Source organism: Larimichthys crocea, chromosome IX (assembly GCF_000972845.2).
Source record: "Larimichthys crocea isolate SSNF chromosome IX, L_crocea_2.0, whole genome shotgun sequence".
Classification (NCBI taxonomy): Eukaryota; Metazoa; Chordata; class Actinopteri; family Sciaenidae; genus Larimichthys; species Larimichthys crocea.
In genome coordinates this window covers 12,493,339-12,511,191 of record NC_040019.1, presented here as the reverse complement: position 1 = coordinate 12,511,191, position 17,853 = coordinate 12,493,339, and the positions used below count along the sequence as shown (strand labels likewise).

General features: G+C 40.5%; 1 protein-coding gene across 1 annotated transcript in view; it reads left to right on the top strand.

Annotated features, from left to right (window-relative positions):
* The window catches only part of LOC104937969 (peripheral plasma membrane protein CASK), a 135,906-nt gene that overhangs the window by 26,604 nt on the left and 91,449 nt on the right, over nucleotides 1-17,853 (top strand). The window contains exon 4 of the mRNA XM_027282238.1: nucleotides 17,182-17,287. Within this exon, the coding sequence (XP_027138039.1) occupies nucleotides 17,182-17,287 (106 nt within the window). The remainder of the gene's footprint in view (nucleotides 1-17,181; nucleotides 17,288-17,853) is intronic.

Below are 17,853 nucleotides of genomic sequence, written 5' to 3'. Positions count from 1 at the left end.
TTTCGTTGTCATTTTACATATTGTGATTCATTGTCATTTATTCATTCATTGTATTCGTTGTCATTTTATATTCATTGTAATTCGTGTCATTTTATCATTCATTGTGATTCATTGTCATTTTATCATTCATGTAGATTCATTGTCATTTTGTCAGTCATTAATTCATTGTCATTTTATCATTCATTGTAATTCATTGTCATTTTATCATTCATTGTAATTCATTGTCATTTTGTCAGTCATTGTAATCATTGTCATTTTATCATTCATTGTAATTCATTGTCATTATCATTCATTGTAATCATGGTCATTTTTATCATTCATTGTGATTCGTGTCATTTTATCATTCATGTGATTCGTTGTCATTTATCATTCATTGTGAATTCATTGTCATTTTATCATTCATTGTGATTCATTGTCATTTGTCAGTCATTGTGATTCATGTCATATTTTGTCAGCTTAATTCATGTCATTTGCATCATTGTAATTCAGTGCATTGATCAGTCATTGTAATTCATTGTCATTTTATCATTCATTGTAATTCGTTGTCATTTTATCATTCATTGTAATTCGTTTGTCATTTTAATCATTCATTGTATTCGTGGTCCATTTATTCTTCATTGTAATCGTTGTCATTTTATCATTCATTGTTAATTGTACAATATGTCTCTGTTGATTGTTCTGTACATGTGACATCCATTGCACGTCTGCCGTCCTGGGAGAGGGATCCCTCCTCTGTGGCTCTTCCTGAGGTTTCTTCCCCTTTTTCCCTGTAAAGCCAACTCACACCGGACGCGAACGGAAGCGGAACGGAAGCGGAACAGCACCGCCCGGTCACCGTAGAAATAGAATCCAGTCTAGTCAATGAGAGCATTCACACGGGCGCGGGATCAGCCGCGGCTCAAAGCGTCCCAGAAGGGCTCTCCGCGCCACGGCGCGAGCTTTCCGCAGGATTCTTTTTTTCCGCGAGCCGCGGCTAAACCTCGTAAATTTCAACAGACCACTGCGCACCAGACAGGAAATCAGACACAGAATCAACTAAAAAATTCCGCCCCCCTTCAAAATAAAACACAATACACAGTTCATGTAGCTTTTACAACTTCCACATCAACGTTACGTCATAACCGGTGGCACCGGTGATCAAAGATCGATCAAAGGGTCTCAAGAGAGACTAATTGTTGACGTGGAACAACACACAATCCTTTATGACACAACAGATGCTTTTATAATCTCCTCCACGTCGGAGAAGCAAAGTCAGCGTTTGTTGTTGTTGTTTTTTCTTTATACACTGTTTATCGCAGGGTCTCGGGTATGTCCAGGATTCTCGCGTGATCTCGCGTGAATACGGCCGGCTTGCTCCGCTGCCGTTCCGCGGCTGATCCACGTCCGGTGTGAGTTGGCGCCGGGCAAAGTACCGTTCCGCTGCCGTTCCGCCTCATTGTGTGAGTCCCGTGTTAAAGGTTTTTTGTGGGCACGTTTTTCCTCACTCGAACCGAGGGTCTAAGGACAGAGGGTGTCACTCCCTGTACGATTGTGAAGCCCTCTGAGGCAAATGTACTTTGTGACTTTGGGCTATACAAATAAAATTTGATTTGATTTGATTTAATACTAAAAAAAAAGGCTGCAGTATCGCGATAATACCTGGAACTATGATACTTTGTCTGGTATAGTATCGTGGTTACTCATTTTGGTATCGTGACAACCTTTACTTTTGACATACCTGCGCGATCCACACTTAAATGAAGAACAGTACGGAACATGCAACAAAAACATGTTATTTATGTGGTGGTTAGTAGTGGACATTAAGCCTGTATATTTGCATATATGCATACTGTAGTTTAAAGTCAGTCCTTTAAATAACCTTAACAGAGGGTATTTTTCACAGAGCCTCAGTTTCTGCAGGTCAAAGGTTTATCCCCTCCTCTTCTCCCTCTTCTTCTGTTTGCTGTTTCAGTTTAACTTTAGAGACGTTGATTTGATTTTGTCAAAGTATAAAACGGTTTTGTGTAACACAAATACTACCAAGAGGTACTAGCATTGAGACTAATCAAACAAGACCAATCATTATTTCATGCTCAGTTGTCTGATAGCACACATTCAAAACGATGGCTTACAGGGCGTGCTACATAAGCTACATAAATCAGAATGTATCCCTGAGTGTCCATTAGAGGCTGACAGCTATTCTTGATTTGACCTGTCGCGTCTAAATACAAGTTACTCTTTATATTGATTTTTTGTGTAAAATCATGAAAACCTTTGTTGTTAAACGTTAACAAAAGTAGAGCATGTGGCTAGTGAAATAAAAAGGACAGTTACAGCAGGGACATGAACACTCTCTGTCAGCCGAGCAGCGCTTTTGTTTGCCCAAGACACCACTCTGAATGCGTTTTCAAAATAAAGCTCTAAGCTGTTATTAATTTGCTTTTATTGTGAAATATTGAAACACTGTCTATGTAGCAGCCCTCATGGTTAAGGTGGTTCCTGGGCAGCAGGTAACTAAGCTAGAATGGCAAAGGTAGCAAAGTTAAAAAGTAGATCATGTCTCAAAAAATTGCTCCAATAAAAGAGTACAGAACAGGTTCAGTTTAAAAAAAGGAATCTGAACTGACGTCAGCCAGGATTCAGCAGTCTGTGAGCTGAAATGGAAACATGGCAAATACCTCTTCCATCAAAGGAGCAAGCAGCCTTGATGAATGTTAAAAAATGAGTATTGTTTGTCTGTCTGCTTTGTAAAAAGTAGTGATGACAAGATGACACATAAATCCCAAATCAAACTTTTTTTATTGTAGCTTGTCTAACGCTACAACTCTTTTTCCACTGCCAGCATTTCTGATCATATGTATACAGTGTGTGTGAGCTTGTGTGTTGTGCGTGCGTGTGCGGTATGTATGGTGCATGGTCAGTACATTCCTCAGTCATTTATATCCAGCCCTCTCACAGCCCCTCCTCTGTAGTCCTCAGAATCCATCAAACTGCGCTCCCTCCAGACTCCAGCCGGCTCTTCTTGTTGTTGATTTGTTTTTTTTGCTGTCCTTGTTGCCTGTAGAAAGCAGAGTAGTTTCACTTGAGCAGGCAACGTAACAGAGCACTACAGTAATAAAGCAGGAACACACACACACATACATACACCCACCCTGCAAAAGCTCAGACCAAGGGAAGTGGGTCAAGTAGTTTGTGTCTTGGCATGGACTGGCCAAGAGGGGCCTGACACAAAGACACACAACAGTTTGTTTCTTTCAGCCTGCTCGGAGGTCTGTCTACGACATGGTCAGCCCTCTGAGGGGATGAAGAGAAAAGCTAGCCAGAGAATAGCAAAATTCATCATGTGCCATCGCCTACTCTCTTCCCTCTGCCTTTTATTCTCCCACCTCCTTCACACTCTCACACTCTGTTTTATTTCTCTGTATTTCTTCCCACGTCTCTGGACCAATGCGCTCTCTCTCCACCTGGATATCAGTCAGTGTTGTGACATTTCAGGCTGACTGTGGAGCAGTTTAACCGGTCTGATCATGTGATTGGTGGGCTGCAGTGTGACTTCGGTTTCATTTCTCCAAAAGTTGAAAGTGGCTCACTTTTCCGCAGCATGTCACTGCATTTTTTTTCTTTGGTTTTATTTTTTTGGTTTTACCATCCCTGCCTGCCACAGCTGGATTTGGTCTGAAACCAGCTAACACGCACGCCGCGCACAGAGCTCTGTGTGGTTAGTCTGTTACAAGGCCTCCTTCCACTGCAGCTTTGACTCCCAGCAGGGAGATCAAGGATACACGTGTTTATCACCTCCTCCCTCTCTTCTTCTTTCTTTCTTTCTTTCTTTTTTCTTTCTTTCTTTTCTTTTCTTTCTTTTCTTTCTTTTTCTTTCTTTCTTTCTTTTCTTTCTTTCTTTCTTTCTTTCTTCTCTCCTCTCTCTTTCTCTCTCTCTCTCTCTCTCTCTCTCTCTCTCTCTCTCTCTCTCTCTTTCCAACTGTGTGCGGAATCGGCCATTACCATGGATACTGATACTTCCCTGCTCGACCACCTGTTGATTTACTGTATGATGTCTCCGTACAGTGAGAATAGATATCAATAGTGTGTTTGAAGTGATGAGTGTAGGGATAGCAGTGAGGACCTGTCTGTCCAGTTTGGCTCTAAAAAGAGTTTTTTGACCTATTTTTAACATGCAGCATATTCTGTTGAGTTTGAGAAAGACCAACAAAAACAAACATTCATCAAGTGATTGATGTGTAAGACGTCAAAAGATTCTGATGGCATATGTTTCTGTTGATAAAAGTCTGAGATATTGCTGCCAATTCATCTCAGGTCTCTGGGAGGATGTGTGGTGATGACACCTGGGTGCTCTAATAACACCCACCTGTCAATCAAAACAGCCACGCTGTTAAATATGCACAACTTAAGACTAATATGAATCTGAACAGGTGTGTTCTATAAAAAATCTGTACCAGGCTGTAAACGTGTTTATTTCTGTTGTGATGTTGGCCGTTTGAACATGGGGACTGACACTACTGAATCAAGAATTCCAGTCACAGATTATCAGGTCCTGCATGCCGTGCCGTCGTTTAAAAAACAGCTGTCTGCCACACCTGGACTTTGTGTTTTGTCTTTGTTAGGACAGTCAACAGTGTCAGTGGTACATATCAAAGTGTGAAATATAAGTGTGAAAAACCATTTGGTTGCACCATGAGTTCTGACATGAGGTTTTTCTACGCCCAACACTGGAATGAATGACTGCATTAATTATCTATCTTCCTTCTTTATTTGTTGTTTTAAAATCTCTTCTCTTTTCAGTTATGCACAGATTCACACAATGCCATCATTCTCATGAGTATACCGTATGAATATGATACAAAAATGAAAATCAAACTGACTAAACAGATCCAGTGTTGTACTCAGATAGTCAAATCACTTTGCAAAAAGAAAAAAAGAGGGTAAGTAAAAAAAAAAAACAGAGAGAGAAATGATCAGTCACACAGATGTAATGAACACAGGCCACCTTTCATTCTTTTCAAGAACCTTTCCAATAAAGTGTTGAATAGTTAATGGAAAAGTCTTTAAATGATCATAGATAATGTCAGTCCAGTCTTGACTGTAGGAATGTCTGTGTAAGTTTTAGTTACTTTCCTGAATCCCCCCTGAGGTACACCTTTTGTTCAAATACAGGCTCTCTAGATGAAGGAATGTCCACCTGCGTACTTTTTGTAACACTTTGTGAACCTCCGCAGACAGGTTCTATAGACAGTGGACAGAATCTATGATAATGACTTGGAAGTGTGAAATTTGGTGTAGTGAAGTGGACTAATGAAGAACCTGATAGACCTCCACTTCTTTATCTGCTCTTCCTTTCCTTCCCTTTCCCATTTCTGCTTCACATATAATCATTACACTGTGTTTCTTGTAAGCTCCATATAAGGCTTATTCTCAAGACTGTATCCTCAATTACTGCTTGAATTGGACTTGGGACTGAATGGACTGGATTCATTCATTTGAACTGATTAAATCCATGAACCAAAGTGAGTGCTATTGGAAGGAATTAATGCACAACAATTTTATTAAACATTTTGTTTCGTGGCCAAGGAGAGGGTGAGTGGAGAGGGTTGCAATCAGCAACTACACCACTAAATGCAATTAAATCAACACACTGCTCCTTCAATTAAAACATTGTCAGCAAGTAAGGAAATCTTACTCTTCCTTTATTATCTATCTCGTTTATTTACCTCTTCTGAATAATCCATGAGCTCAGGGCTTAGTGAAAATTAAGAAAAAACAAGAGAGGGTTAATTGTTTAACCTTGCGCTGTGGCTTTGTTCTAGAACAAAGAGTTAGATACAGCTCTGCTTATCTTGGTTCATTATACTGAGCTTGTATTGTTTTAATCAAAGTTCTATGAAAGCCAAATAAATTCAAAACACATATAAATATTTCTCTATATAAAATGACAATTCACACAATCAAAAGCCTTTTCTGTATCTAGCCCCCCAACACAGCTTCCAAATTCTGTTTTATGATATGGCTGATGAATGTAATGTTTGACCAAAAATGCTGTCTGGTCCCAGGCTGATGATTTGTAGTAAAGTTATTGTACTTTCCTTGTTGGCGTACTCGTATGAAAAGCTAGACAGACATTTTTTTTTACTAAAGTCTGTTTCACATCCAGAAATAACTTAATAACAGTACACACACAACTATGTTCTTTTAAAGTCGTCTGAAACTCTAAAGCAGCACTGTGCTGTATGAAAGCACATCTCACCACAGCAAAGAACAGTCCTAGCTATGATGTGACTGCTAGCCAGCAGGGCACAGTTTTACTGAACCATCTGCACATGTTATGGACAGCTGCTCTGTGAGGCTTGTTGTGGAGAAATTGCTGAAAGTCACCAGGTCAGGAGAGAAGAAAGTGTTCAGGAGCTCTGTAATATTTATTGAAGCTTGACCAAGGAGAATTAGAGACATTCACACTACACATCAGGTATGCATAGAGTCTGTCTTTATTCTGCACAATTCATGCTGGGTGGTCAGACTTTAAACCCTTACAGATGAGGCAACAAATACTTTACGCCCAGAATAGTCCAAAGGGGATGCATTTACCCATGTTCGTGTTCACCTTCAGCACATCTAGTCTTGAGACACTGTTGTTGTGTCATGCTAATGGTCAACAGTTAGCTATCTATTATGTCTAGGAGGCCAACATTGAGTTTCTTCGACCCTGGTCACCAGGCAACTCTAAGATAGGCTGGCACTTGCACTCCTCCTGCACTCCAACATCGGCCTTACATGCCAAAGAGAAAGCGTCTTCTCTGATCTGGCTTAGTGCCGTCAACGTCTATTGAGGTTAAATTTCTGTTGTGATGTTGGCCCATGCTATGCCATGCCCCTGTGTACCCAAAGGATAGAAAATTCCATAACAAGGCTGAAGATTGGCAGCATCACATAACAGCACTGTGTCATTACCTTGCAGCACACAGTATAACCAATGCAAATACATTTTAACTGATTAAACTCGCTTTTTCGAGCTTTCCGCAGGATTTCTATTTTTTCCGCGAGCCGCGGCTAAACCTCGTAAATTTCAACAGACCACTGCGCACCAGACAGGAAATCAGACACAGAATCAACATAATAAACTTCCGCCCCCCTTCAAAATAAAACACAATACACAGTTCATGTAGCTTTTTACAACTTCACATCAACGTTACGTCATAACCGGTGGCACCAGGTGATCAAAGATCGATCAAAGGGTCTCAACGAGAGACTAATTGTTGACGTGGAACAACACACAATCCTTTATGACACAACAGATGCTTTTTATAATCTCCTCCACGTCGGAGAAGCAAAGTCAGCTGTTTGTTGTTGTTGTTTTCTTTATACACTGTTTATCGCAGGGTCTCGGGTATGTCCAGGATTCTCGCGTGATCTCGCGTGAATACGGCCGGCTTGCTCCGCTGCCGTTCCGCGGCTGATCCACGTCCGGTGTGAGTTGGCGCCGGGCAAAGTACCGTTCCGCTGCCGTTCCGCCTCATGTGTGAGTCCCGTGTTAAAGGTTTTTTGTGGGCACGTTTTTCCTCACTCGAACCGAGGGTCTAAGGACAGAGGGTGTCACTCCCTGTACAGATTGTGAAGCCCTCTGAGGCAAATGTACTTTGTGACTTTGGGCTATACAAATAAAATTTGATTTGATTTGATTTAATACTAAAAAAAGGCTGCAGTATCGCGATAATACCTGGAACTATGATACTTTGTCTGGTATAGTATCGTGGTTACTCATTTTGGTATCGTGACAACTTTACTTTTGGACATACCTGCCGATCCACACTTAAATGAAGAACAGTACGGAACATGCAACAAAAACATGTTATTTATGTGGTGTGTAGTAGTGACATTAAGCCTGTATATTTGCATATATGCATACTGTACATGTTTAAAGTCAGTCCTTTAAATAACCTTAACAGAGGGTATTTTTCACAGAGCCTCAGTTTCTGCAGGTCAAAGGTTTATCCCCTCCTCTTCTCCATCTTCTTCTGTTTGCTGTTTCAGTTTAACTTTAGAGACGTTGATTTGATTTTGTCAAAGTATAAAACGGTTATTGTGTAACACAAATACTACCAAGAGGTACTAGCATTGAGACTAATCAAACAAGACCAATCATTATTTCATGCTCAGTTGTCTGATAGCACACATTCAAAACGAGTGCTTACAGGGCGTGCTACATAAGCTACATAACATCAGAATGTATCCCTGAGTGTCCATTAGAGGCTGACAGCTATTCTTGATTTGACCTGTCGCGTCTAAATACAAGTTACTCTTTATATTGATATTTTTGTGTAAAATCATGAAAACCTTTGTTGTTAAACGTTAACAAAAGTAGAGCATGTGGCTAGTGAAATAAAAAAGGACAGCTTACAGCAGGGACATGAACACTCTCTGTCAGCCGAGCAGCGCTTTTGTTTGCCCAAGACACCACTCTGAATGCGTTTTCAAAATAAAAGCTCTATAGCTGTTATTAATTTGCTTTTATTGTGAAATATTGAAACACTGTCTATGTAGCAGCCCTCATGGGTTAAGGTGTGTCCTGGGCAGCAGGTAACTAAGCTAGAAATGGCAAAGGTAGCAAAGTAAAAAGTAGATCATTGTCTCAAAAATATGCTCCAATAAAAGAGTACAGAACAGGTTCAGTTTAAAAAAAGGAATCTGAACTGACGTCAGCCAGGATTCAGCAGTCTGTGAGCTGAAATGGAAACATGGCAAATACCTCTTCCATCAAAGGAGCAAGCAGCCTTGATGAAATGTTTAAAAAATGAGTATTTGTTTGTCTGTCTGCTTGTAAAAAGTAGTGATGACAAGATGACACATAAATCCCAAATCAAACTTTTTTTATTGTAGCTTGTCTAACGCTACAACTCTTTTTCACTGCCAGCATTTCTGATCATATGTATACATGTGTGTGTGAGCTTGTGTGTGTGCGTGCGTGTGCGGTATGATATGGTGCATGGTCAGTACATTCCTCAGTCATTTATATCCAGCCCTCTATCACAGCCCCTCCTCTGTAGTCCTCAGGAATCCATCAAACTGCGCTCCCTCCAGACTCCAGCCGGCTCTTCTTGTTGTTGATTTGTTTTTATTTTGCTGTCCTTGTTGCCTGTAGAAAGCAGAGTAGTTTCACTTGAGCAGGCAACGTAACAGAGCACTACAGTAATAAAGCAGGAACACACACACACATACATACACACGCACCCTGCAAAAGCTCAGACCAAGGGAAGTGGGTCAAGTAGTTTGTGTCTTGGCATGGACTGGCCAAGAGGGGCCTGACACAAAGACACACAACAGTTTGTTTCTTTCAGCCTGCTCGGAGGTCTGTCTACGAATAGGTCAGCCCTCTGAGGGGATGAAAGAGAAAAGCTAGCCAGAGAATAAGCAAAATTCATCATGTGCCATCGCCTACTCTCTTCCCTCTGCCTTTTATTCTCCCACCTCCTTCACACTCTCACACTCTGTTTTATTTCTCTGTATTTCTTCCCACGTCTCTGGACCAATGCGCTCTCTCTCCACCTGGATATCAGTCAGTGTTGTGACATTTCAGGCTGACTGTGGAGCAGTTTAACCGGTCTGATCATGTGATTGGTGGCTGCAGTGTGACTTCGGGTTTCATTTCTCCAAAAGTTGAAAGTGGCTCAACTTTTCCGCAGCATGTCACTGCATTTTTTTTCTTTGGTTTTATTTTTTTGGTTTTACCATCCCTGCTGCCACAGCTGGATTTGGTCTGAAACCAGCTTAACACGCACGCACACGCACAGAGCTCTGTGTGGTGTAGCTGTTACAAGGCCTCCTTCCACTGCAGCTTTGACTCCCAGCAGGAGGATCAAGGATCACGTGTTTATCACCTCCTCCCTCTCTTCTTTCTTTCTTTCTTTCTTTCTTTCTTTCTTTCTTTCTTTCTTTCTTTCTTTCTTTCTTTCTTTCAGCTTAACACGCACGCACACGCACAGAGCTCTGTGTGGTGTAGCTGTTACAAGGCCTCCTTCCACTGCAGCTTTGACTCCCAGCAGGAGGATCAAGGATCACGTGTTTATCACCTCCTCCCTCTCTTCTTTCTTTCTTTCTTTCTTTCTTTCTTTCTCTCTCTCTCTCTCTCTCTCTCTCTCTCTCTCTCTCTCTCTCTTTCCAACTGTGTGCAGGAATCGGCCATTACCATGGATACTGATACTTCCCTGCTCGACCACCTGTTGATTTACTGTATGATGTCTCCGTACAGTGAGAATATGATATCAAATAGTGTGTTTGAAGTGATGAGTGTAGGGATAGCAGTGAGGACCTGTCATGTCAGTTTGGCTAAAAAGAGTTTTTTGACCTATTTTTAACATGGCAGCATATTCTGTGAGTTTGAGAAAGACCAACAAAAACAAACATTCATCAAGTGATTGATGTGTAAGACGTCAAAAGATTCTGATGGCATATGTTCTGTTGATAAAAGTCTGAGATATTGCTGCCAATTCATCTCAGTGTCTCTGGGAAGGATGTGTGGTGATGACACCTGGGTGCTCTAATAACACCCACCTGTCAATCAAAACAGCCACGCTGTTAAATATGCACAACTTTAAGACATAATATAATCTGAACAGGTGTGTTCTATAAAAAATCTGTACCAGGCTGTAAACGTGTTTATTTCTGTTGTGATGTTGGCCGTTTGAACATGGGGACTGACTCACTACTGAATCAAGAATTTCCAGTCACAGATTATCAGGTCCTGCATGCCGTGCCGTCGTTTAAAAAACAGCTGTCTGCCACACCTGGACTTTGTGTTTTGTCTTTGTTAGGACAGTCAACAGTGTCAGTGTTACATATCAAAGTGTGAAATATAAGTGTGAAAAACCATTTGGTTGCACCATGAGTTCTGACATGAGGTTTTCTACGCTCCAACACTGAATGAATGACTGCATTAATTATCTATCTTCCTTCTTTATTTGTTTGTTTTAAAATCCTCTTCTCTTTTCAGTTATGCACAGATTCACACAATGCCATCATTCTCATGAGTATACCTGTATGAATATGATACAAAAATGAAAATCAAACTGACTAAACAGATCCAGTGTTGTACTCAGATAGTCAAATCACTTTGCAAAAAGAAAAAAAAGAGGGTAAGTAAAAAAAAAAAACAGAGAGAAATGATCAGTCACACAGATGTAATGAACACAGGCCACCTTTCATTCTTTTCAAGAACCTTTCCAATAAAGTGTTGAATAGTTAATGGAAAAGTTCTTTAAATGCATCATAGATAATGTCAGTCCAGTCTTTGACTGTAGGAATGTCTGTGTAAGGTTTTAGTTACTTTCCTGAATCCCCCCTGAGGTACACCTTTTGTTCAAATACAGGCTCTCTAGATGAATGGAATGTCCACCTGCAGTACTTTTTGTAACACTTTGTGAACCTCCTGCCAGACAGGTTCTATAGACAGTGGACAGAATCTATGATAATGACTTGGAAGTGTGAAGATTTGGTGTAGTGAAGTGGACTAATGAAGAACCTGATGAGACTCTCCACTTCTTTATCTGCTCTTCCTGTTTCCTTCCCTTTCCCATTTCTGCTTCACATATAATCATTACACTGTGTTTCTTGTAAGCTCCTATAAAGCTTATTCCTCAAGACTGTATCCTCAATTACTGCTTGAATTGGACTTGGGACTGAATGGACTGGATTCATTCATTTGAACTGATTAAATCCATGAACCAAAGTGAGTGCTATTGGAAGGAAATTAATGCACAACAATTTTATTAAACATTTTGTTTCGTGGCCAAGGAGAGGGTGAGTGGAGAGGGTTGCAATCAGCAACTACACCACTAAATGCAATTAAATTCAACACACTGCTCCTTCAATTAAAACATTGTCAGCAAGTAAGGAAATCTGTACTCCTTCCTTATTATCTATCTCTTTATATTTACCTCTTCTGAATAATCCATGAGCTCAGGGGCTTAGTGAAAATTAAGAAAAAACAAGAGAGGGTTAATTGTTTAACCTTGCGCTGTGCTTTGTTCTAGAACAAAGAGTTAGATACAGCTCTGCTTATCTTGGTTCATTATACTGAGCTTGTATTGTTTTAATCAAAGTTCTATGAAAGCCAAATAAATTCAAAACACTATATAAATATTTCTCTATATAAAATGACAATTCACACAATCAAAAGCCTTTTCTGTATCTAGCCCCCCAACACAGCTTCCAAATTCTGTTTTATGATATGGCTGATGACATGTAATGTTTGACCAACAAATGCTGTCTGGTCCAGGCTGATGATTTGTAGTAAAGTTACTTTGTACTTTCCTTGTTGGCGTACTCGTATGAAAAGCTAGACAGACATTTTTTTTTACTAAAGTCTTGTTTCACATTCCAGAAATAACTTAATAACAGTACACACACAACTATGTTCATTTTAAAGTCGTCTGAAACTCTAAAGCAGCACTGTGCTGTATGAAAAGCACATCTCACCACAGCAAAGAACAGTCCTAGCTATGATGTGACTGCTAGCCAGCAGGGCACATGTTTTACTGAACCATCTGCACATGTTATGGACAGCTGCTCTGTGAGGCTTGTTGTGGAGAAATTGCTGAAAGTCACCAGGTCAGGAGAGAAGAAAGTGTTCAGGAGCCTCTGTAATATTTATTGAAGCTTGACCAAGGAGAATTAGAGACATTCACACATACAATCAGGTATGCATATGAGTCTGTCTTTATTCTGCACAATTCATGCTGGTGGTCAGACTTTAAACCCTTACAGATGAGGCAACAAATACTTTACGCCCAGAATAGTCAAAGGGGATGCATTTACCCATGTTCGTGTTCACCTTCAGCACATTCTAGTCTTGAGACACTGTTGTCTGTTCATGCTAATGGTCAACAGTTAGCTATCTATTATGTCTAGGAGGCCAACATTGAGTTTCTTCGACCCTGGTCACCAGGCAACTCTAAGATAGGCTGGCACTTGCACTCCTCCTGCACTCCAAACATCGGCCTTACATGCCAAAGAGAAAGCGTCTTCTCTGATCTGGCTTAGTGCCGTCAACGTCTATGAGGTTAAATTTCTGTTGTGATGTTGGCCCATGCTATGCCATGCCCCTGTGTACCCAAAGGATAGAAAATTCCATAACAAGGCTGAAGATTGAGCAGCATCACATAACAGCACTGTGTCATTAACCTTGCAGCACACAGTATGAACCAATGCAAATACATTTTAACTGATTAAACTCGCTTTTTAACAACTTATAACTGATTATAATTTCTAACTACACTTTAAAGACACACCCTCTGTTAGTTCTGACAGTATTGTGTAAATATTTTATGATCCTGGTTTAACACACTGACTGATTCAAAGTTTCCAATCAATGAAAAGATGTTTCTCTCCCCCTGGACGGGCACAATTAAAGGTGGACTACTGAACCAGGATAACCAAGATCAATGAATCCTTCATCAACCCCTCATTCCAGAGCTTTGTTTGATTTGGGATGAGCTGTAGCTTCCTCTTCCTCTTCCTCTGATATTTCATCTTCGATCTGATTACTGTGTTCACAGGTTCTTTTAGGAAGGTGAATAGTCTTAAAGAAATACATTTTTTTTTCTTTTTCAAATTGAGTTGAGGAGTATAAACTCTGAAAATATGATTCAATACAATTTCAGTCTGTTGATTTTTTTTTTTTAATATTATATCAAAATTGAAGCTTATTAACTTTGTTTAGAATCAGGATGTTTTTGTCAAATTTTCTAGCTGCAGCTGAAGTCATGGACTGGTTGAATGGTTGAATAGCAGACATTTTGACTCAGCAGGAAACTCACACGCGTATTAATGATAGCTGCAGTCACTGTCACCGTTACCGGGACAATTAATGGAACTGTGCCATCATTACCTGTGTTGTCTGCTCTGCGACCAGTCCATTTTGTCACAGTCAGAAACAGTGCAGAGGATGGCAGTGCTTTACAGTAGTTGTTCTTAGTACGTATTAGTGTACAGGATTAGTAGAACAGCAATGCTAGTTTGTTATGACATGTATTATGTTGTTGGATGAGCTGAGATGACTTTATGTTCTAGTTAAACTAGGAGAAGCTTTGACACACAGGAGGCTCAGCAGATGACATTAGATGTGGCAGCCTGCAGTGTGTGTGAAGTAGCCACTTATCCTTTAGCAGAATTAGCATCATGTTGGAGCTAGCCCCGCCTTGTGCTCGTCCTTAGAGGATTAGCTTAATGTTAGCGCTGAGCCTCGCTGTAGCACAAGTTGCTCACGGCTTCAACTCTGAGCCTAATTAAATGTCACTGCCTACATAGAAGAACAATAGAGTAACTTTTCATTTTGTGTGCGTGCGTGCGTGCATGTGTAAGAGATATTGCATGCCACCTATCACATTATTGCAGGAACATCTACTCCCATAGTCCCATCTTTTTCCCACTCCGTGTTCCTGTCCATGAATCACCTTCAGCAGCAGCAGCAGCAGCAGCAGCCGGGTAAATACCTCACTGGGAGCGTGGAATATTTAGCTGCCATAGACTGTATTTTGGCACAGCCTAGCTATTTCAGTATGAGAGCTAGATATTAAAACTTAATGCAGTTAAGCATGTTTGGTGATGCATTTTCAGCAAATGAGACTGAGATTGTGCTCAAGCAGAAAGGTTATGTATGTGATGTACATTTCTCTGGTTGGCTGCAACCTTTAAAATGAACAATAGCTTCCAGGAGGAGAAGTAGCAAGGAAGTGCTTTGTGGAAAATCTGAAAATAGATATATGGGATAGACTAACTGATCAGCGTGAACAACATGAGTGAGTGAGGAAAGTGTGCATATTAACTATAATACAACACAAACACAACTTCATGTTTCTATCAGGCCATCTGCAGGTTGTGATTAGAATTGAAACACATTAAATGCAGTTAATGACGGTAACCTCACATCCTTTCTCGTTCATACAGTGTAAAGTACACTTTGTTAAATTCATTTCAGTTCAGTTTTATTTATATAGCACCATGTCATAACTTCAGTTTTCTCATGACACTTTTCATACAGAGCAGGTCTAGACCGTACTCTTCATAATACTATTTACAGAGACCAACAGTTTCACCATGAGCGAGCGCTTGGTGATGGTGGTGGTGAGGAAAAACTTCCTTTTAACAGGAAGAAACCTCGGGCAGACCCAAGCTCATTGGTGGACGGTCATCTTATTGATATCACTTCCGTTTTTTATTCATTTATTGTATTTTTATATTCTTTTTTATCGTCTATGTCCAGTGCTGTCATAGCTGGTGCTCTTCATGCTGAGTTGACCTGTTTGATCATCGTACCCATGTTAACCTGCACATGACAAATCAAACTGGACTGAACAGATATCATTTCCTAGTGTTTCTGTCTGAATCTGACTGGGCTGTTAGGGGGATTGTTGTAAAACACAGTCACTACTGCAGGACAAGCTCACTGTCTCACAGTGACCAAGTGTCCATGTTAACAAAAACTTAAATAAATGAATAGTTTTGATTCTCTTCCATAAGACAAATATTTCTCTTGTTTTATGTTTGAAGTAGTTGGCATTGATGACGAAGGCCAAGAACTGGCTGACCGTTTCTTAAAATGATTTTACTCCATATTGTCTCTACTGGTTTCTGTCATACTTTGTCCAACAGGTATTAGATGTGTTCTTAAAGATGATTTTTTTGGCCTTTTTAAGCTTTATTTTGATAGAGACAGCTAAACAGTGACAGGAATGTGGGAAGAGAGAGACAGGGAATGACATGTAGCAAAGAGCCACAGGTCGGATTCAAACCCTGAGCACAGCAAGGACTGAGCCTTCACACATGGGGCGGCTGCTCTACCAACTGAGCTGAACGCCACCCCAGATGTGTTCTTAAATAGTGTTCTGATCATGATACTTGGATACAATGTTAGTATTCTGTGATAGATAGTTAGATAGTGTAGCAAACTACACTTGTACCTTACCTTGCTTGTATTGTTTTAAACAAATGGTATTAAATATGATACATTTGTGAGGTATTAAAACGTTGTGAACCCTGTAGAAAAGTGACTTGGATGGAGTCAAAGTCATGTGAATCTCATGCCGGCTTTGACCGTGGAAAATTTCTAACAATTGGTTCCCATTAATTCAATTAGCTGTTCAGAATAAATCAGCTGAGCAGCACATTACTGAGTGAGAGAGTCTTTGTATTGAAACTCTTTAATTAATGCCAAATGAGTGTGAGAAATGGCTGCTGGTAATGATGATGAGTAGAATGGCCATCCAAGAAAAAAGTGGATGTGAACTACAAACATATCTTTTCTTCTGTTTTTATATGAAATGTACAGATTCATGCTGCTACTTGCCTCATTTTTTCCTTGAGTGGCATGCTGTGTCTGTCTTCTCTCCCCAGGGATTCTTCTAAACAGCCAGCCTAAATTGTTCTTTCCAGCTTCAGTAAGCATGAACATTAACCCTCCTCTTCTTTAGGAACTAATTAAAGTGGTAGATACTTAGAGCTGGGCATTGGTAAGAGGGTCTGAAATAATGGCAGGGATACAAACAAACATCACTTGAACGAAAGGAGAGCAAAGGCAATCTGCATATTAGACAGTCATCCAGATGAGATGATCATGATCATCACGGTTTTTCAGGAGTGAGACTTATGCTGTGCTGTGAACAGAGCAGAGAGCTAAGCTACTGAAAGTCAGGGTAAGCAGGTGTCGAGTGAGGTGAGCTTCAGCGGTGTGGTTCGATATCAAATCAGATTAAAATCAAATTTTATTTGTATAGCCCAAAGTCACAAAGTACACTTGCCTCAGAGGGCTTTACAATCTGTACAGGGAGTGACACCCTCTGTCCTTAGACCCTCGGTTCGAGTGAGGAAAAACTTGCCCACAAAAAACCTTTAACAGGGAAAAAAGGTGGAAGATAAAGGTGGTGATATCTGTGGAATTGCATGATACTGAATGTGAACCAGATGTTGTGGTTATCGCCCTTACCTGCAGCAGATGACTATTTGCAGGTCTTTCCAGGCCATGGAAAGTCTATGCTTTTTAAGTCTATGCTTAAAAATCGTTCTCGTACATACATGACACACATATGATGTCATCTTTAATGCTGTAAAAAAGATACCCACTGTACTAATTATATGTTCTGTTTTAAACTGCACGCCTGTCTCATCTCGCCTTGTCTTTGTCTGTTTTTTTTGTGTTTTCAGATCTAAAGAGAGAGGCCAGCATCTGCCACATGTTGAAGCACCCCCACATTGTGGAGCTGCTGGAGACGTACAGCTCAGATGGGATGCTCTACATGGTTTTTGAATTGTAAGGATTCCATTCAACATGACTAAACCTACACATCACACATCGCCACATCAAAAAGCTCACACAACCAATATAAGAGTGAAAGAGAATGATGATACCTGGAGGAGGTGTGGGGCGGGTGAAATATGTGGCATCTACAGGAGAGTGAGGATGAGGTGGTATCAGGAGAGAGGACATACAGCCAGAAGGGAAGGAAACAGGAGAGAAGAGAGACAGCACTTGGAGGACGGTTGCAGCAATAGCAGGATGGAGAGAAAGTGCACCCTGCGGTGGTAATCAGACTGATATGAGAAAGCTTGTTAGCTGAGGATGGGGCGGGGGTAAGAAATAAGGAATAATAGAAAGGGGGGGAGACAGTGTGTAGGGGGTGAGTCCAGTACTATATATATATGAAGGAAAAGAGATGAGAATAAGATTTCACATGTGCTACCTCCAGCCTTTCACAAAACTGTGGCTTCCCTGCGCTCCTGCCTGCCTGCTCTGTATCTTCATCTTTCCTCCTTTTCCAGAACTAATTCCTTTATCATCTGATTCTGTTATCGCTGCACAGGCAAGTGCTTGTGTTT